The 21,664-nt window shown below is 31.5% G+C and overlaps 3 protein-coding genes across 4 annotated transcripts in view; 2 read left to right on the top strand and 1 right to left on the bottom strand.

The window, feature by feature from the left end:
* Nep2 (M13 family metallopeptidase neprilysin 2) overlaps window positions 1–682 on the top strand; it is a 44,899-nt gene extending 44,217 nt beyond the window's left edge. For both annotated transcript variants that reach the window (XM_088188417.1, XM_088188416.1), the window contains exon 17: window positions 68–682. In XM_088188417.1, the coding sequence (XP_088044543.1) occupies window positions 68–268 (201 nt within the window). In that variant the 3' untranslated portion in view covers window positions 269–682. The remainder of the gene's footprint in view (window positions 1–67) is intronic.
* A 2,169-nt stretch (window positions 683–2,851) lies between these two features.
* RhoGAP15B (RhoGAP_ARAP and RA_ARAPs domain-containing protein RhoGAP15B) lies at window positions 2,852–16,585 on the top strand. Its single transcript, XM_088188138.1, has 13 exons — window positions 2,852–3,151; window positions 5,229–6,353; window positions 6,424–6,622; window positions 6,687–6,804; window positions 6,964–7,067; window positions 8,043–8,166; window positions 8,242–8,454; window positions 8,635–8,822; window positions 8,883–9,119; window positions 9,749–9,903; window positions 10,568–10,781; window positions 16,076–16,200; window positions 16,273–16,585. The coding sequence occupies exons 1-13, from the start codon at window positions 2,958–2,960 to the stop codon at window positions 16,406–16,408; spliced, it is 3,132 nt and encodes a 1,043-aa protein (XP_088044264.1). The 5' UTR covers window positions 2,852–2,957; the 3' UTR covers window positions 16,409–16,585.
* A 2,264-nt stretch (window positions 16,586–18,849) lies between these two features.
* LOC148234354 (uncharacterized) lies at window positions 18,850–21,262 on the bottom strand. Its single transcript, XM_088188335.1, has 2 exons — window positions 21,127–21,262; window positions 18,850–20,405 (listed from the first exon to the last, which is right to left on the bottom strand). Exons 1-2 carry the CDS (start codon window positions 21,139–21,141, stop codon window positions 19,275–19,277), a joined length of 1,146 nt encoding a protein of 381 aa, XP_088044461.1. The 5' UTR covers window positions 21,142–21,262; the 3' UTR covers window positions 18,850–19,274.
* Window positions 21,263–21,664: the final 402 nt, after the last annotated feature.

Genomic DNA, 21,664 nt, shown 5'->3' with positions numbered 1-21,664 from the left:
TTGTTTTTATATTTATAAATTATGACTTATGAATAGATTGTAATAATTAACATTTATTGTTATTTAGTTGTTCTGGATAAGTGCTGCAAACACTTGGTGCACTGTGTCCAGGCCAGAAACGTTGAAGGTCCGTATCACCACTGGAGTCCACTCGCCAGGACGATTCAGGGTCATCGGCCCTATGTCTAATATGGAAGAATACGCAAAAGATTTCAACTGCCCCGTCGGTGCAAAAATGAATCCCGAGCATAAGTGCAAAGTTTGGTAGTCGGTCGATTAATGTATTCGTAGCTTAATTATATAGTGAGTGTTGTAAGATTATCATATATTTTATTATATATGTATGTATAAATTATATTCTCATATACATAATTTATTATAATTAATTATTTTAAAAATATGCATACTTATGTATATGTTTACGTATTGTAAAAGAAAACGGGTCACAGTTTTTATATTACTATAACCGTCCTCCACAATATAAAATGAAAATGAAAAAATTATAGTACAACATAGACAATACATTTTATTCACTTACCATATAATAATAACTAGATTGCAAAATAATGTTGTGTATAACGTAAATAATAGATATTAATACGTATTTTATAAAATATTTCCTATCTTTGTGATTGATGTAAATTTTTATGAACTGTGTTAAATAAATATTGTTGGAAACATCTACTAATCGTTTTATTCATTAGTAAATAATGTTTAAATTTTAGTTTTACCTTCATTTTGCTATGTATATATAAAAACATAATTACGTAATGAAATTACTGATAATTTCGAAAAATTTAAAATAGTGTACAAATTTTTTTAAGCAATTGAATATACGACGCGAATAATGTAAGTCTGATTTCGCGATTTTGATTGAATAACGTTATATGAGTGATTCTTTTATTTCAATCAACATCTTCAAAACATAAAAAATCTAGAGTTGACAAAATACCTACCGGCAAATGAAAAATTATTTAATATAAAAAAGTTCTTAAATATTTTTTGCCAATTTTTTTATTATTTCTTTTTAAAATACCACTATTATATTTTATTTTAAAAGTTTGTATTAGTGGATAAGTTTTAGACAAACGTTATTAATGATCCATAAGCACTTGCTCTCATACAGTGGAACAGCGTTACAACATCATAACTTAAGCTATTCTACAATTGAAAATGTTCATTCTTGACAAAATTCAACATGGTATTATATAGATACTAGTCAAGTATGAAACATTTTTCTGGTGAATAAATTGTGAAATATAATATTAAAAAAATACAAAAATGAACGTATGTAACTCTGTAAATTCATTTTTCACCTCCTATAAAGTTGACTATTTACGTATTTACGACTCATAACGTTATTCGCGCCGCATATTCAATTGCCAAATGAATAATTAAAATTTGGGTGTTGAGGCTCTAGGAGTGATTGACCTCATTGCCAATGAGACTCAACGTGAAATTTAGAAAGACTTTTTATTGCAATATTTACATGAGTGCAACGAATGATTATCGGCGAGTCGTTTCCTCTAAGCAGTGATGAAGCTGACGAAGGTGATGATGCCCGTGGATGATCAACAGGGTTCTTGAGGCTGTCTGCAGCGAGTGTCAGGAGATAGTTCTTCTTGCGGCGATGGTGGTTCGGGAGTTCCAGGTCATCTCTTTGCGTCTGTTGGTGGGGGTGCGTCTGCTGGTCTTTTCGGGGGGCTGCTGGTGACTCTCTGTCATGTCTCCTGACTGGCTGACTGTCTCACTCTCTGACTGTCTACCTACTCTCATCGAAGTCTGGGCTTATATATCAAGGGCTAAGGTTTGCTGACCAATCGCATATGTGCAGCGATCTTCCAGCCAATCCCTGCAATCGCTTTGTAGAACGGCAAAATAAGTCTACGCCTTTAGAAAGCGACGTTCGCTCGTCCAAAGTCGTATTGAATTTTCAGAAATGTCATGGATGTGGTAATTTACAATATTCGTGACCGTTACACCACAAAGTGATTATCTTGACGATGGAGAATATTTACTATGAACTCGTGCTCTGTGTTGTCCAGCAAATCTATTACGCTATTATGTTCTTTGTCTCCATTGTTAATAAATGATCGTTTTTAGACACAGTCATTAACGCGAATTTATGGTTTGAGACAATGACCCTTTTGAACGTGGCCATCTGTGTGTGATCGCTACAAAAATATAAAATAAAAATATATTAGAAAATAAGATTGCACCAGTTCATGATTTATTGTTGTTGCTCTCTAGTATTTTGATGAAAACTTTCGCTTTACACTTAGAAGCGACGTCGGTTACTCTTAAGTTTTCAATTTAGTGAAGTAGAGGCATCGCGGTCGTTCGGTTATTGGTGGACCGTTAACAAATTCAATGTGGTGCCGCGAGCCGTGTTTCTCTCTAGCTTCCAGCTTTTACCAGATTTAAATCCGTTGATTTCTAACTTCCTACTCCCACGGTAAGTTATAGCTATGCTATCTAAGATAAGGTGTCCAAAGATCCTACTTTGAGGAGAATTGTCCTCCTCAAATAAATTTCCTCTTTTTGTCTCGCAGCTATATATTCTCCTCGAACAAAGATTTCCGAGATAACCATTTTATTTTTAATGTTCTCTTTTAGTATTTTTAAAATCTTATGTATGAGAGAACTATTATTTAAAAATAAAATTTTTGCTATATTTTTTTATGTGGGATAAATTTATTTATAGTGAAAGAGTTTTTCGTGCCATTTTTTATTATTTTTAAGTAAAAATATTTTAACTAAAGTGCAAATAATTACCGCTTATTTGTTTTTATATATTTTTTATTCTATAATATTGTTTTATTGTGAACGGTATATGATCAATAAAAGTATCGTTATTGCCAAGTGTCAGAATAAAAGGCTCATTCAGATTTGCCAGATCTGTCAGATTGGCATATGACTATATTTCTTTCTGATATGTGACTGATCGGTCGCTGAAGATGGAAGATCGTCCCGTTCCGAAGAGCAGGTTCTTTATTCCTAGCAACGAGGATGAACAGAAAAGACCGGTGCCGGCGCCGCGACGCAAACTTGACCAAAGTTGCGTCGTGCCAGAAAAGACTCCGCCGGCTGTTGTACCAAGGCGCAGAGTGGAGCAGCCTCAGTTCACTGAATGGGTCAACGACGCTAAAAGGTAAAGATTGCGATTTTAAAGCAATGTTAGTCGTCCCTTAGTAGATGAGTCATGCGGCGACTGATATTATAATCTGATTCTCTTTGACCTCACAGTTCAGACGGGCGGTTATCGGTATAAGTATTTATGATGTGCATGATAGTTCACATATGCATAAATATTTTAATGACAAGAAATACACAATTCTTAGTCTGTATTGGATGTAACTCTAGAGCAGTAGTCAGAAAACTGTGGGTTATTTGTCCCAAATGAAGTAGAAAGTAAATCTCGGGGGGTAAAAGTTCAATAAATAAATAACATTTTATTACAGTGGAATCTTGATTATCTAGGGTTAATGAATTTCAAAGGAGGTGCAATTAATAAAAATATGTACAGTTCGTCCAAGATGTAGATGCTCATCTACGCAGTATTGGTGAGAAATATAATAGGGCGACCATGTGAAATAATTAATTTTTCCTTTTTAATTTAATTTGTCAAGGAAAATGTAAAATACCACTTTCTTACTTATTTTGTTTATTTATATACATATTTAACTCAAAAACATGAGAGCAGTTTTGGTATCACTCTCCAGGTTGAATATCTGTCAATATAATATTTTTAAAAATACCAATAGAATATTACAGGAATTGTTTTATTGATTACAAAATACCACAACATACAATAATTTATAATAAAAATACAACGCATTATAAGTTTTAATTCAATTTCCATTATATGCTTTAGTATTGGTTAAATTCTCATATTAATGTAAACTAATTCATGGAAAAATGTATATGTATATATGCATGCGTACACGTACCCTTATTTCCAACACAATCTGATAAGCTAGCCATACAAGCTCGGGCACATCCGAGGGAACTGACCATTGCGGGTACCTGGCGGACAAATCCGATCGAGTGTGGTAAGAAAAGACAGATTTGTCGTCCATCGTCTGTCTGCTGTCCGTGCTCAAAACGACCGGATTGGTGCTCAAAAACATGGACAGGCAGATCCGAGCACCCGCACCCAATGGTTAACAGTATTTTTTGTTAAAATTTGCCCCTTAAGTGCTTTTATGATCTGGCCCATTTACACTCGACTTTATTAATATATAGTAATGATATTGTTTATGAAAATTAGTTTATGGTTTTACGTCGAAGTTGAGGGGCATAAAATATATTTTAGAATAATAGCTAAAATGTTTGCCGACCCCTGCTCTATATAAGTGTTTTATGTATATTTATTTATGTATTTAATTTATTAATCTTTCCGTTTCTCATGCTTTCATTTTAGTGGAAACGGTTAATTTGGAATATAATCGTCAAAAAGGTGATTTATGTTTTTGTGTTATGTAATTACTGTTAATTTGTGTGTATCGTCGATTCATGTGGTTGTAAAGTTTTGATGGTGTTCACTTTGTATATATGTATATACATATATATGTGTATTCACTTTGATATATTTGATAAGTATGCTTCAAATATAGCATACTGGACTAGATCAAAGTGATTATTCAATGTGACTCATGTGTTGGTTATGTTAGTGATTCACACATAATTGCAGTCATACGTTTTTGTTTGAACATATGAATGCAGTAAAACCTCAATATAACTGTCCTCGATAAAACGGACTTCGGATATAACGAACAAAATATCCGGTCAAATGTGAAAATTGTTATAAATATTCTGTTAATGCTATACATGTTTAAATCCAAATGTCACCGATTGTAAACAATGTTCTGCCCATAATTATCACGTCATACCTCTGACTTTATACCTACATACAAATAAAGTGTATTTTCGATAAAAATGTTGGTTTAACCATTTTAATTTGATAGAAAATTTTTCTGTGAAATAAAGTTTCATGACATAATATTTTCAATCCATTCGTGGAAACTTCACTGACATTGTATTGTGCCGTTTATTTTCTTACTAAAAAAACACATTCATACAAAACACATTAACGAACATCCCCTCACCCGCATTAGTCCGTTATATCGAGGTTTTACTGTACTTTTTCTTTAATTATTTCAAAGTCACAAATAGAAATATTTTCAGATATCAGTAATGTTTTTTAATATAAATTATTTCTTATGCAGGAAATCGAAAGACTTTGCATTATCTACACGTGACAAAATTGAGAAAGGAGTGTTGATTGGAGCTAATCTTGCGAGAGGAATCCTCGAACAAGGAGTGCAACCTAGAAGGTCCAGTCCTCAAAACGATTCTACCAGATTAAACGTAGAAGTCGACGATAGCACACAGAGACCCCTGTCGACGTCAGACATGCGCCTTATTGGCTCGATCCAATTCCATTCACCCATAAAAGATGCTCCTAACTATGAGAACGTCACGATTAATAAAGTTACCAGCGAAGAGTCTATCGCCATCGATGAGAAGAAAGACTGCAATGGTTTAAATGAGCGAGCTTGTAGCAATGTTGATATTATGATCAATATAGATAACGATAACGACACAAATCAAGACACATACGATGTTATACATCCAACTATCAGATACAATTTAAAACAAGCACAACATCAAGCGACCAAAAGCACTATATTCGAGTTTGATCCATTAGCGACTGAAGTCAGCAGTGAGGTGAGCTCGAAAGCCGAAAATGAGCTTTCAATTTTGGAGTCGTTGTTGAACGAGCCCTATAATAGACCTCTAAGTATCGAAGATGATGTGTCAAATGAGGTGAACTTTGAATTGTACATTGATAATTTAGACGGTACGCCATCTAGGCCTCCCACGCCGCCTTTACGATACGATTCACTGACAGAACTCGCAGAAGGACAGTCAAGTCGGAATCGAGAGGTATGCAATGTAAAAGTTGCACCTACAGACGAGAATAAGAGATATTCTTTAGTCGAATCTTTCAAGCAGTTCAATATTAAATCAAAAAAGACATTCACAAACATGGTCAAGGTCGGTTCTGACACGGCCATGAACGTTAAGAAGAAGATAGATAGTAAAATGAATTCTGGGATGAAGTTGGAAAAGCCTAGTCTCCCTTATAAGACTGTGCACCATCAAGGTTTAATGGTTCGCTTACTGTCTGGTGCCATTGATGAATTGTTCAAAAGTTTTCAAATGCGTCTTTGCATTTTGACTAATTGTACATTGACTTGTTACTCTGACAATACAATCACAACGGTAAAGGATGTTTACAACATTGAGAATCTATTCTCAATACAGACCATATTTTCTAATAAGCAGGAGTGAGTTTTTGTTTATATTTGTTATAATTTGTATTGTTTGAATCGATTGAACGTTTTACTGTATTTTTAGAGGTCAAGTGGAGTTGCATCGCTTCAAGCTGACGTTTCAAAACAGTGGTGGATTTACAAGTCGTATGTCAGTCGACTTTGGCTGTGCTCAGAAATCTGAGAGGCGCAATTGGATTTTGAAGATCGTTGAATGTCTCACTGATAAATTTTCTTATGAACTGATTTGGGATATGGCCAGGATCGGCTGGTGTTGTGTTAAGGTATGATGCAAAGTAGCAAATTGTAAAATTTATCATTTATATTAATTAACAATAAACTTCTCAGGAGGGTGTCAGCTGCTCGTGGGAATGCGGATGGTTGCTGTTGTGTCGCAGAAATTTGTATTATCACACTCAAAATTCGGCTGTTCGTAGTTTCGACTTGCGAAAAGCAAGATGTGTCGGTATGACTTTTAAATTATAAATGCTGCGAAATTCGATTATTATTAATTGTGGTTATAATAATCAAGACGATCAAATATGTATTTATATTGAATCGTCGGTTGCAAGCGCTTTAGTTTTATTAAATCAGAGTTTTACATATGTCGTATTTATTTTTACAGTTTTGGTGAATGATGACGAAAATCCAGAGACGGGTCCGTGTTTGGCGATTGATTTCCAAGACAAGACTATTTATTTCAAGATGGGACATTCGGAAGAGACAAAGGTGAATGTTAAAATATTTTTTGAATCCGACATATTGATGGCCCTACATTTTTGGTGTTCTTAAGTTATCTTCATGAACATGCTTAAAATACTTAAATATATCGAAAAACATCTCTGAAGTAATTTTGTCTCATTTATCAAAGTCGTCGGCGACTGTACTTTATATGGTTTTAAATGGGTGCTTACGAACGCAGTCGCCCGAGCGTCTAGCGAGCCCCTGCGCAGCGGCGATGCACAGGCAACTTGCTAGTTGTCGCAACCTATAAAAGCACGGGCTTAGATGAGCGCTTTCACACGAGGAGCGACTTTCGAGGCGACTTATACATCGTTCATCATCGTAGAAATTGAATCCCAAATTATTTACAATAATTTTATGTGAATATTGATAACGAAAATAAATTTGTTGTGAAATAATATGTATAATTATATTATATTTTTTCTTGCTTATTAATTTACATTTAAATTTTATTAACAATACAGATACATTTATAATTGCATTTGAGAAACAAAAAGCGGGAGTTTAATAAAAAATATAACTTAACTCTCCTAATACATTAATGACAGCAAAAACATGTTTCTACTATGAGTCAAGGGATTAACAGAAACGAATGAAGTGCCGACCATTGACAACTCTTGCAGATTGTAAACTTGAAAGCATTATAAAATTGTATATACTTCTATTTATAAATCACCTAATTGTACATGCAACATTTGCTCTATTCATATTTGCAGATGCCTAAACGAAATAGGTCATAAAACTTAGATTGTAAAACAATACTTTCGGACTGTTATGTCCCTTTTCGATACATTATTTTTAGTTCCATTTCATCTTTAGTCAGAAAAGTGGTATCAATATCATATCACAAGACAAACGTTATGATGCATAATTAACTGAAAGACAAACTTTAAGAATAGTAAATATATCTATATGCATCTAAAAACACATATTTCATATTATTATTTTTTTTATTTGCAGATATGGCGCAAGCTTATTTACAACTTGTCGACCAGCAACGGAACGTGGTTATATCGACAGCAACTCACAAAAGAAGAGGTGCCAGCATTGGTGATCAAATGTATAAATTTCGTATATGCATATGGTATATCACTAAATTATTAATATATGTTATCTTGATTCGTATAAATTGTTTATATAAATATGTATTATTTTGTAGGAAGTCTTAGCGAATACATATACAGACGTAGTGGATCTAATAGTGCAATAACGGCTCTTCTATCAGACTTTAAAACTGATGCCTGGGCTGTTCAACTCTCTCCAAGGACTCACAGTGAATATGACGTAGCTACGGCGCTCAAACGGTTTTTTAGAGAGTTACCAGAACCTGCACTTTCTAATTCAATATCTCATGAGCTCTGCGCTGCATTAGGTAAGAATGAATTGCATTTTAGATATCTCGAAAAAATAGGTTATAATTTTCTTTCTAATTGAAGATTACTATGTTTAATAATAATATAAACAAATATGTGCAAAATATTTTGTATAGATTATTCCTGTTGTGAAGTCTTATGCTGTTTTTAGTGATCAATGATATTGTAATTTCTTTTAGAACTGACGGACATCGACCAAAAAGCCAAAACATACAAGGATCTATTATCGACTTTGAATCCGATCAGTCAGAAGACACTGAGGAAACTCTTTGGTCATTTGCATTTTATACAGACGTTAGCAGAATCAAATCGCATGAACGCTGAAAATTTGGCTGCTGTCTGGGGTCCTTCGTTGCTTAACCATCCGGTAAAAACTTTAATCATTTTTTTAGAAAGATTTATTTTAAATTTAATTTGCTAATTCTAGATTTTGAGCAACGTCGAATCTTGTTTAAAGGAGTCACAGGTTGTTTGTGATTTGATCGAATTGTATATCCAGATTTATGCGCCCAGCAAAGAAGAGATGGAGCGCGAACGGTGTATGGAGGTCATGTTGCAGAAGTACCAAAACAACACTGTCACAATATCACCTAAACCATCTGGCGATTTCCATATTTGGATTTATATTCACAGCAAGACACAAGAGAACAGTGTCAATGTAGTGGTGAGTAGTTTTCAAATATTCGTTATTTTCAAGCTTTCGAGTATCAAATAGTAAACGATAAAATATAATCGTAAAGTTATCTAGAACCAAAAAATACAGTTTGAATAATAAATACAGGCTCAAAAAGTATCATTTATATTTTAATTTTTAAAATAATAAAATATTAGGTACTTTAAATCAGTACGAAGTTTCATTTTGATTATTTCTGCTGTCGAAAATACTACAACTTGGAATGTTAGATTAAAAATATTAACATACAAATTATTTAAAATTAAACATTATTCATATTGCTTTAAAAGTGATAAAAAATTCAATACTACCCATTGAGAAAGTACACAGCTGCACAATAATAACTCGGAAGTGTATGTAATTTCTTTAATTCTGGCAGCTACAGTGTTTTTTCATTGTTATTTTGTTTGTCGGCTATTAGTTGTTATGGCTATGGCTGTTATAAATAAAATATATGTACGAACATGATTTAGCAAAAAAGGGGCACAATTGGGCCGAAGAGAGCAGTAAATCATATTGGTTTTGTATAAATTTTCCCTTTAACATAAATATAATAAAACGATTCTAGATGTCGCAGAGTTCATAAACATTTCAATAGTAATCAGCTTTTATTTGTTTAGTTAACACCTACGAAATCGGCTGGAGAGTTATGTGAGGAGTTACATCAAAGGTTGAAGGCTGAGACCCATAATTTGATCATTGAGGAAGTGATCAGTGGTGATAATATGCGCAGGCCACTTCACTACTCTGAAGTTTTACTCAATGTTGTTCTTAGGTATGTTTTAATTTGTATGTTTTATCCTGACAGCAGAATACACTAGCTTTTCATGAGAGCTCATTTTGAACCTCAAAACAATTGAATATGCGACACGATCAATAACGTTGTAAGTCTGAATTGAGATTTTGATTGAATATCGATATATGAGTGATTCTGCGATTTCAATAAACTTCTTCCAAATATAAAAAAAACCAGAGTTGGCAAAATATCTAACGTTAAATGAAAAATTATTTAATATAAAAAAATGTAACGTTATTAATTTCTAATTCGTTGTTTCTAAAAAATAAAATCTCATTGGTATTGTATTTGGTGAGTGCCCACACCATTTTTTATAATTATCAGTAGTGCAGTTTTAATAATATTACATTTTTTTCCAATTTTTCAATCGCGCGCAAATATACCAGCAGTATGTGTGTTTTTTTCGAGCGAAATGCGGCGCATTAAGTGTTAACGTCATTCTATTTAAGAGAATATTAAGTGCCAAAAACGATTAAACGTTAATTTATATTTAGCCTTTGTCCTGGACTTTTGTTTCATTTATTATAATTTAATTTTTGTTTAAAACCTGTTTTTCCTAGTCCTTGTAAAGTATCACATATTCCATGTATTAATCTTTTTCTTGTAATGTTTTAATTGATATAGTCACAAAATATATTTTCAGATGGAGTTATTGGGACGAAGCGGATCGTAAAGATAATTATTTGATAATAATGGACGGTTCTCAAACGATCATGCAATTGTCAAGCATTGAGGCGCCAATTGGTTTCCAGTATTTGGTCGGCGAACTGCGGTATGCCAACAGCAAGATGAGGACCTTCAAAAACTATTTCTTCCACTTTGGTCAAGACACGTTATACTGTTTCAAAGACAAAAGTGTATGTATAATAGCATAAATACACATATGTTAAGAATGCTCTGAAGTTAGTCTTGACAGAAATTATAGTAATTATCTTATTAATGGTTCTTAACTTGGCTAATTTTATTTTAATAATATTTTTTGATTCATAGATGTCTGAAAATATGTACATCTATGAACATATATGTATTTTAAACAGATTCAAACAAATAATATTATAGCAGTTCATACATATTTAAAATTAGATCAATCAGAGGCATTTGTCTCCCCTTGAATTAAGCGTCATGAAATGAAATACTCTGAATCTTAATGAAATCTAAATATTAAAGAAATGACCACTGTGTGGCCAACTGTGTAATAATACTGGAACATTTTTGTCAAATACAGGCAAATTAAAATTTTTTAAATTTTGCTATCTTATTTGAATGAAATTTTGAGTTAAAAGTTTAAAAATCTTTTAAATTGTGGTACAGGTGTATATCATTGAATTTTGCAATTATTTGTATGGATCGTGTGACTTGACGTTTAAAATATACAATTTCATTATTTGAAATTATATCTTAACTACAATATATTTTTAAATTTTTTAAATACATACTATATGTACGTGTACTAGAAATTTTGACAAAATATACCAGCGGCTCTCACTGTTTTTATGACTATTTTTTACTTAACTTAAATTGAAACTCACTCCCACTTGTGAGATATAGAAGGTCGCATGGAGGACAATAATTGTCATCCAGTTTTATCTCTTATTAATTTTTACTTCTATATTAGAACTCGTGTGTAACTTTTAATATCCTTTCATACAGTAACATTTGTAACCATGATTTGCATATTGCATTTATGGCGCTTATATTCAACAGATAAAAAAAAACACATCTGGTCATCTGCGGGCTGTTTGTAAAACATTGTAGTGCGATCAAAGCTGGTTACCGTATCAACCGCAATTAAAGAATTTTCTGTATTTAACCCTTTGCGCTCGTAAGTCGACTATGTGTCGACATCGTATTTCAAGCGTTGTACTCGAACGTCGACAATATGTCGACAAAACTTTGAATGCATTTATTGGCTTTGTGTTCAAGCAAATTTTGAAAATTTAAATTTATTAATAGTAAAAAGACTTCTGTTAAACACATTTCAGTAATATTGAATTTTTAACTTATGCAAATAACTCAATAATCTTAAATTTACAAGTGTAAGTTTATTGTAAAATTTTTCATCGGAACATGGTCAAAGCGCGCGCTGTTAGGACGGCATCGCGCTAGACTTGACAGATTTAGGTTGTCAATTAATGCTTTAAAACTGATTTTTTCCTTCTAAGGGCATCTATATTTTTATGATATGGGATGAAACGGGATCATATACTCTAATTGGGCATAATTATTACTTTATATTGTGTGTCTGTTATGAAATAAAAATAAAATTTTTAAGACGGAAAAAAGAGCGAGATGCCGTTATGCTAGCAGAGCTCGCTTACTCGCTCGCACTAGTAAAATGAGCGATTGACAACTATCGACCTGGGTACTCAACTCAAACGATAATATTAGTCTCGACACATTTAATATATTTTCGAGCTAGTAAATAGCTAAATTATGTAAAACAGAATTAGTAATCTGTGTTTTAATTATTTATAAATACATATATTGATTTTCTTTTAAAAATTATCCATATAATTACGAATGACGATATAATATTGAATTTTTAAGGACGTGACGATGAATTCGATATTAACCGTGATATTATTACTGTGACAGTAATAGTATGCGTTTATGCTAAGACTATTTTTACCAATTTTAAATCTGGTACAAGTATTTAAAGTTTCAAGTTTTAGGATAATCTTTTAATGTAATAATTTTTTATGATCAATTTATTTATATTTTTAAGAACTGTTTTAATAAATTCAAAACTTAAAAATTCAAAAATAAAGCCACGAGGCCAAACTACGCTGGTTCGCTCTAGGTGTAAAAACGCCTGCCAATCCAAAACAGATCCCCACTAAAAAACAATGTAATATTTATCATTTCTGCCTCAAATGGGCAAATACATACGAAAAACTTGTAGAATATTTGTCTAAATATAAAATTTGATCATTTTCACAAAATATAATAAAACTTTACCAGCCCCACCTATTTTTTTTTATGTACGAAAAAATTGGGTGGGGCCTGGCCCCAATTGCATTTATATTATCACCACAGCTGATATTTTTGAGCGCCATTTCGAAATTTGTTAATATGTGGGGGCACCTATTCATGCCATATTTTTAAAAATATTATGGTTCAAATAATTGATTTACAGCCTTAAATTATACTAAAAAGCCATTTTATTAGGCTCAAATGCTTACGGCACCTTTAAATGTCTAATGAGTACTGGCGATTTTCTTGATGACACCTATAGAAGTCATCCGCGGTGAAAGGGTTAAAAGTCTTGTAAAACATATTTTTTTCAGTGAGTTTTAGGATTGTATTACACTTATATAAATGTATCCATATTTAACACTCTAAAAGTGGATGACTCAAATATGCGTCATTGAAAAACTATTGGTAAAAGTCGTTTATGCACAACATAATCAACACTTACACGTTTAATTGGATAAGATTTAAAACACAGTTTGTAAATTAGTGATATCTATTATATATTGTTAACTATAATTACAGCTTACAATCAATAGATGTCGCTTAGCAGTTAGGGCTTAATTTTAATAATAGCGCATTCTTAATATTAAAATGTTTAGTTTGCTGCGGGACCTGAACCGATAGTCTCTAGGATATCAATTCAACGCCTTAAGGACTACGACATTCCGGTTATACAAGACAATCTAAATATAAAGTTGTAAAATTGCCATGACGCGTTTTGAATGTCTCTCTGTAAAACATATGACTAAAGAATATAGACAAGGTTATTTTGCTCGTGTAACACCATAGACCAGGGGTCGGCAAACCTTTTTTGTGAAGGACCAGATTGTAAATATTTTAAGCTCAGCGGGCCAGGAAGCAAAATTAAAATGAGCTTTATCATTTCTCTCAAATATTCAAATGTATTGCAAAAGGCGTTACGTGGGCACTGAAGATGCTGTCAAATTTAAAGTGCATAACGTCACGGTGAAATACAAAGCAATAGGAGCACCTTATAAGGTGATACCTAGCTAGCTCCTTAACTCGACGGTTGGCCGCTCTATTATAGCACATACTTTGATTTTTTTATATGTCAAATCTAACAATTACTTGCAGCCCGGATTAAAATAAGCAGAGGGCTGGATTTGGCCGTAATTTTCTGACCTCTGCCATGGACAGTGAATATATTAAAAAATATCCAATTTAATTGGGCCTTCTTTTTCGTATTTTAAATATTCCTATCCTAAGTGCATGTAAACGCAGGACAAATACCCCCTGGATAGATATATCTCCCATCAAAACTCCCCTGGACATTAACCCCCTGTACAAATAATCCCCTGTGCAAATAACCCCCTGACAAATAGCCCCCTGAAAATTAACTCCCCGTGTAAATAACCCCCTGACGATTAACCCCCGCCACGTATAGAGATAAGTATTTTATATAAGTTGTTATTATTTATAATAAATGGTCATTATTTTAATAAAATAATGTTTAATACGAATAATCAGTATCAATACTAATTTATTTCATTCAGCAAAATACAGAATTTTTAAAATATCAATAAAACTAACACATTTACGAAGAAAATATACGTATTGTATATTTTGTACCAGTGACCGGTGCGAGCAAAATTGTTATAAAGAGTATTAAAAAAAAATAAAAAATATTATTAGCCTAGATACATATGTATGTATAATACAGCTAAACTTTGGTAATGGCGTCAGTATATGTTTTATTAAGTATAATAGAGCGTCACAAAACGTGTTAAGTAATATCTGTATTATCTTTATACGTGGCGGGGGTTAATTGTCAGGGGGATTATTTGCATGGTGGGTTAATTGTCAGGGGTTATTTGCACGGGGGGTCAATGTCCAGGGGGGTTTTGACGGGGGGTTATTGTCCAAGGGGTATATTTCCAGGCGGTTAGTGTCCTAGAAACATATTTCCTAATCTAGATTCTCCTTTATATATGGACCTTCGCTTTACTTTATTTGGAATCTCATTATCGGCAACTTAGCGTCAAAAGTGTTAAATTTTGCTTTTAAAAATCATTGGTTATATCGTCAAAATGTATCCTTTTGCTTAAAACATATGTGCTGATGTGCATATTGTTTGTGTTTTATTTATTGTAAGGTGCATAACAATTTTTCGTATTAAATGTGTTTTTAAACGTTATTATATGTTGATATATGTTTTATTTAACTAACAGTATATTTTTTTATTTTTTATAATACGTTTATTGTAATCTGATTTTCTAAAAAGTCTAAAACTTGTTAATGGGAATATATTAACTATTTACCAAGAAAAAACAACAATTAAAAAAACTAAAAACTAAGGTTTTACTAAGAAAAAAAAACTACAAGTAAAAAACTTGTGCTCTTTGTAATTTTAATCTTGATTAAATTTTATTGTAACCATTATTTTTTTGTATGAACGCAAATTGTTGATCGATGTTAGGAGCGCTAAACGCTATAGAACGAGCGCGATGCGCAAGATAATAAGCGCATTGCGCAAGATAATAAACGATGGGTGCAAAAAAAATACAAACAGTCCAATATTTTAATTATTTAGAATTCATATGACATCTAGCTATTTACAAATTTCTTAATGGTTATAAACCCCTGCCGCTACATCACTCAGCTGTTTTTTTAAATAATTCATTTATTTGTTTTACCGCGCATTTGATTGCGATGGACGAAAAATCATCTAAAAACATCATTACATTTACCTTCCTATACTATGTATACCTAATACTATGTCATTTATTTTTTGTGAATAGTAAGTACAATTCTTCGTGAACACATTTTAATAAATTATTCTTTTCTAAGTTTGATGGTTAACGTTTTACAAATTATTTAAAAAAGTACAATAAAAAAAGTTATTTTCCGATTAAAGTATTTAAATTATAATATATTTTAAATATTTAATTAATTTTTTTTTAACTAAAATACTGACAAACTATCAATCTTTCGCTGTATTAATTTTAATTTGTAAAACGATTAATCAAAACATGTTTTATTTCATTTTTACTTCCAAAAATTGAACATAAAAAAAGTCTCGAAATTAAATACGAGCTGGCGCTACCCCAACCAAAAAAAAAATACGAGTGCAAAGGGTTAATATTGTATCAAGGCCAATATTAAGGTAACTTATAAAATTGAATGTTTCAGTCACTAATGATTTTTTTTATATTTAAAGGCAAATAACATGATAGATAGTTGGAAAGCTAAAGACATAATATGGTACAATGGCCATGAGTCTAGAAGGAATCCACATACTAAATGGACGATGACCATCATCCAACGCAACCACAAAAGTGTTCGGTGAGACAATATTTATATTATCTTAAAGGCAAAGTGTAATTGAATCGTATTGTTAATATTGTCAACTTACAGCTCAAAGGACAGGCCCTGGTTTGGGTGCGTGATCGGAGGAAACGATGCACGAGAAATGAACAAGCTGATGAGTGTTTTGATGCGCGCTGAGTTCGGAGACAAAACCTTTCCCGAAGTCAAACTAATCGCAGCTTGATCGACGATCACCACCATCGTTATACATTCCGATGACCTAAGATTATCACTTGATCTCATAGAGATTGTTGTTTTTGACTGCCGTTTGCAGTAAAGCAGCTTTAAATGAAGTTAGTTAACACTATTTTATTTGAAATTGTGTAACGAAATTAATTGAATATAATTATGTGGTATATAATACGAGAAGATATATAAGTTTATATTATAAATTAGCAAACCTTGTTCTCCGTCGGTATGAAAAATATTCAATTTATGTAGTCTCCAATAGCTTTCATTACAATATTCGCAGTTGAAAGCTATGTTTCCTATGATATGCTCTCTTACTTCTATAAATCTGTTTTTTTAACGGCACCGATTTAAATATTTCTATGGCATTTTATTCTTTTCTTATTTAAACAATCTTCTCTCATAGCATTCCATTTTCTATATATATATATATATATATATATATATATATATATATATATATATATATATATATATATATATATATATATATATATATCTTTGATTTATTTAAATACTGTTATGAGTTTCATATTATAATGTATACGTTGTTACCACATTCTAATACTTCCAAGCGTTTTTATGTCACAACGGTAGATTTATAGTAATTTTAATTTTGAACAGTGAGTGTAAAACCATAATTTTCATAAAACCTTATTTTCGAAATATTGAATCATCTATTTAAAGTAAAGCAGCAGTTTTTATGAGTTATTTATTTTACCATGTTTATTTTTTAAACGTACATTAAACATTAGAAGCTATAGAATATCAGTAAAATGTTAATTCTAAGTACTTATAATTTATGATGAAAAATGTTAAAAGTAAATTACATATTTTTTTACATTATCGAATTTTATGTTATACAATCAGACATATTTAAGTCTTGTACGCTAATTTTTAAAATTTCCTTTACATCAACAATTGTTAGAGATTCATGATATATATGTATATGTATACATGTTTTAGATTATTTATTCCTTTCAATTAACTTTTCCAAAGATTAGCATTTATAATGCATCTATAAATGAAGTTAAAGTATTCGTTTAAGTTTAAATATTTAATAATAGACTGTGAGAAGTTATTTCGGTCAGAATCCACCAGATTTTATATTATCAGAACAGATAGTTTTTTATTTTTGTCCCATTTGTATAAATAACTGTTTTAATATTTTGGATCAAACTCACAAATGAATGTGATATCTTCACTATATTGTATAATAACTATTTTGATATACGTATGTACATTATTCTCGTATAATCGAGACGATTTATTTAAATGAGATGAAAAAAGTAATATTCTTAAGGCGCTATTATATTATAGTCATGACATATATTTTATATGAAAAATTCTACAAATCAATTTATATATATTATATATTGTGTGAATGAAATCAAATATTAAAATTAAATGGGCTTGTAATTGAATCTGTGATCTATGTATTTCTTGCCGAACAAATATTTATTTGAAACAAAAAGTAGCAATCTCCTGAAAAATTTCAAATAACTAAATGAATTCTGTTTAATAACTATCTAGATTTAGATTAATCAATACAATTGGACAATGCTACATTTTAATTTATGCTCGTATATAAGATGTTTATGTATGAATTTTGTCACAATATATTTTTTATCAATGTTTTATTTTTTTATTAATAAAGATGTATAATATATTGATTGCACAGCTTTAATTTTAATAATTTATTAACATTTACTAAGTAAAGTTTAAGTTTTATATTTTGTTTTCAAGCAGCCATCCATCGGTTGCATTGAATAAGCATTGTAGTATGTATCTCATTATCGGATAATCGTTTTTGCTAATGTATGTACTAAAAGTGTATGTGAACAATAATTGATTAAAGAACTTGACTCTCAAGACTCAGCCGACCATGAGAAATTAGAGACCATAGAAACCCGATTTTCTTCATTTTTCTTAGCTGCTTCTCGAAACTGATATGAGTATAATCTTACATTGTACAGTCATACTCTTCCGATATCTAACTAGCTTGATAAGTCGTACCACTCAGCAAGTAAATCCTGAAAGATCTAAAATTTTCGTATTAATCCAATCACAACCATTTTAACTATATATTAACGGTATACAGAAGAGTTAAACTGGACAAATTATGATTTAGTTACCACTAGATATGAGGTACCATGCAGTAGGTAGTGTTCTCATGCCTACATAATATAAAACTATCTTAGCGACTGGAATAAAACTCAGTATGCTACCAAAGTCAGTGAATGATCTCAATAACGGCATATCAAACTATAAAAGGTGACGGTTCTTTATAAAATATATTGGTATTATGCTCATTGCCAAGGAACAACTAAATATTGTTTTTAAAATTTACTGTATAATAGTTATACTAACGAATTTGTTTTGTAAATTCTGCATAATTATTTCACTTTAATATAATAATAAATAAAAAGTAAAGAACTTTTTATTAGACAATTTATTGTATTTGAATACGGTACAAATATTACTTATTCTTTAAATAGTAAATTTATCATTACTGATCCAACTCTGCTGACGGTCCTTGATGCTATTGCTCGAAGTGGGTCCATCACCGAAGATCCTATTGTCATCAGTCATCATCAGGGTGTTGAGGATTCTAACTCATTCACGGTTAACATCTCTACAAGCCTCTCAACCAAAGGATCGGAGATTCCGTTGCATATATAAACAAAATTCTTATTTTTATTTCCTTAACTATGAAAACATTAGAGCACTTGTCTGTCCATGGTACTCTGAACGTACATCGCTAACATTTCTTCGATCTTTCGCCTTTATGGTCCAAGTCAAAGTTAGATGGCAGTGCATTGTCCATCTCTCTTATTATTACACAAATGTAAAAATTGTTATTAAATTTGAGTAAAATAGATCGATTCTATTTCGTTGTTAAATTCATAAACTCGAGCAATTTTTTCTTTAAACAGCAATTCTACATTATTTGTCACTGAACGCTGCACATCAAATATAAAATTAAAGGTCTTATAATCTTCCGTAGTGATTGTCATTGAAATACCCACATCTGATGCATTGCTATGTGAATAGCGTTTCATGATCATGTACTTTATCATATGGTAGATCAATATTCCAATAGGAGTTCTCGAATAGTCTGACTCGCCGTCAGAGTTTGTCCTTTGTTCATCGTCACTGGTTGTATCTTGTTCATCGTCTGCGTCGTAATTGCCTGAAGCGTTGTCTAGCTCGGATACAACATTTTCATCATTCCGTGTGCCCACATTTACCGGAGCATTACCTGGTTCGTATAATGGATTACATAAGTATTCTTTATTCTTATCTAGCCATATTTTTACTTTTACCCATGCCTCACAATCTTGGCAAACATCATGCTCGTCTTCGTTTAATTCTTCTCTTGTAAATGAAAAAATTGGAAAATATGTTTTTTTTGCAGTATTATCGCTTTCCGTTGAGCTCTCTCTGATTGTATTGCCTGCATGTGTAAATATACTATTTTTAATTCTCTCTTCCTCTTCATTCCACGTCATTTGCGCGTAAATGCGCATTTTTTCTGAATCAACAGGAGCAACATTCATAACTTCAACAGGTTTCTGAGTCTCTCTTATATCACCACTTTTCGTATCATCAATATCGTGCTCCTGTTTTAAAACTTCCATTGCTTCATCTTGTTCTTCTAAATTTGAAGACTTGACGTAAAATGTTGCAAGTTTATGCTGCGGTTGATTTTGATTGTCAATTATTCCATCGTCGTGCAATTTGTACATAATATCAGACGAGTCTTCAGATTGTTGATCGTTGTTTATGGCGTTTCCGTCAATGGAATTAATCAGACTCATGGCATCCTCGGATATTCTTTCTTCTCTGTTTATATTCGAATCTGCCACTGTTGGAAGCTCATCAGCCTGGTCAGTATTGGGTACATCTTCAGGTTCTGCTCTCAAATTCGTTGCCATAGTGGAAGGATCTACCATATTGTCATAATTTTTTCTTCGATTTCGATCCTGAATCTGTATAAATAAAATCATATATTACACAAATGCATTGAAAAAATCATTGTGAATGTTTATCAATTTAAAATACATATTAGTGGTTAATAGGATATGCGGAGGTTTTGTATTATGGTAAATATTAACATTTCTGTTTTTTTTTTTTCATATAATAAATGTTCCAAATGTTTCAATATAATACTGTACTCTATATATAATATATGTATTATATATTATAATATACATAATAGACATAAAGAGATTATGTTGGCATTTGTACCGAAATTTCATGTTTAATAATATTTTCAACGGAAGAAGGCGAAGAAAGGTAGAATACATGTACAGCAAAAGTGATTTTTATTTAACATTATTTATATTGTACTGTTAAAAGATAACTTATAATCGAATATTGTATATGTTTTATTACATTTCAAATTGCATGACCTTCTTACTAACTAATTTTTAGATCACTACTGGGGTGAAGAATAGTTGATAGACTATATTGAGGAGGCTGCCAATTCATTTGAAGGACTGTCGTTATCGAATTTAGGTTCAACAATGTGATGTGAGTGAGGCTATATAACTATATACAAAGGTTATTTGCAGAAAATAATCATCAAATATCAGTCCTCAATTATGAGAGTGTACTTAAAGATAATATGGCAACATACACAATGAAACAATGAAAAAACAAAACTGATGATGAATGCAATCGGGAGGTTAAAATGAAAATATAACTTACATTACGTGTGAACATCAGGTAGATTATGTAAATAAATACTAATATTAGTAACCAGGTAATATGTAACCTATTTATACTTTTAATAAGCAAGCAATATTGTAAACGAAAAAAGTACGCGCCAGCTCGAAAGTCGACACTGGAATGATTCGTCACTGAAGAAGTGGTGGTGGTTACTCATATTAAAAAGCTCTCTGATTGGTTAAATAGATTTTTGAGAAACAATCCAAATACTTTATCAGCAAATTCGCACTACGAATGCAAACAACATTTCAATAGCAGCTCCAGTATGAAGTTTAGTTATTTTATTTCGAAACTTTGTTATTGATTTTTAAATGAATGTGTTTGCATGTTTACAATCCCTTGAATAGCAAGTTAGATAACATTGAAATTTAAGATGGTATATAGTGTGTGTATATATGATAACATAAAATTATTCAAGTTTAAAATTGTATCGTAATTATAATAAATAATATAACACATATTAATCTGTTAACAAATATTAATAAAACCATTAAAAAATTAATTCGATGAAATTTTT

This window comes from Plectrocnemia conspersa, unplaced genomic scaffold, assembly GCF_051122295.1.
Source record: "Plectrocnemia conspersa isolate PC_06_02 unplaced genomic scaffold, ASM5112229v1 ptg000006l, whole genome shotgun sequence".
NCBI classification, from domain to species: Eukaryota; Metazoa; Arthropoda; class Insecta; order Trichoptera; family Polycentropodidae; genus Plectrocnemia; species Plectrocnemia conspersa.
The sequence above is the reverse complement of the archived record's forward strand: the minus strand, read 5'-3'. Positions and strand labels throughout refer to the sequence as shown.

Bases quoted from the DNA above. Each gene is read 5' to 3' on its own strand.
- RhoGAP15B (XM_088188138.1), top strand. From the start codon at position 2,958: ATGGAAGATCGTCCCGTTCCGAAGAGCAGGTTCTTTATTCCTAGCAAC. The intron at 6,805-6,963 runs GTATGACTTTTA...TTATTTTTACAG, and splicing joins GCGAAAAGCAAGATGTGTCG to TTTTGGTGAATGATGACGAA. The intron at 7,068-8,042 runs GTGAATGTTAAA...TTTTATTTGCAG, and splicing joins GACATTCGGAAGAGACAAAG to ATATGGCGCAAGCTTATTTA.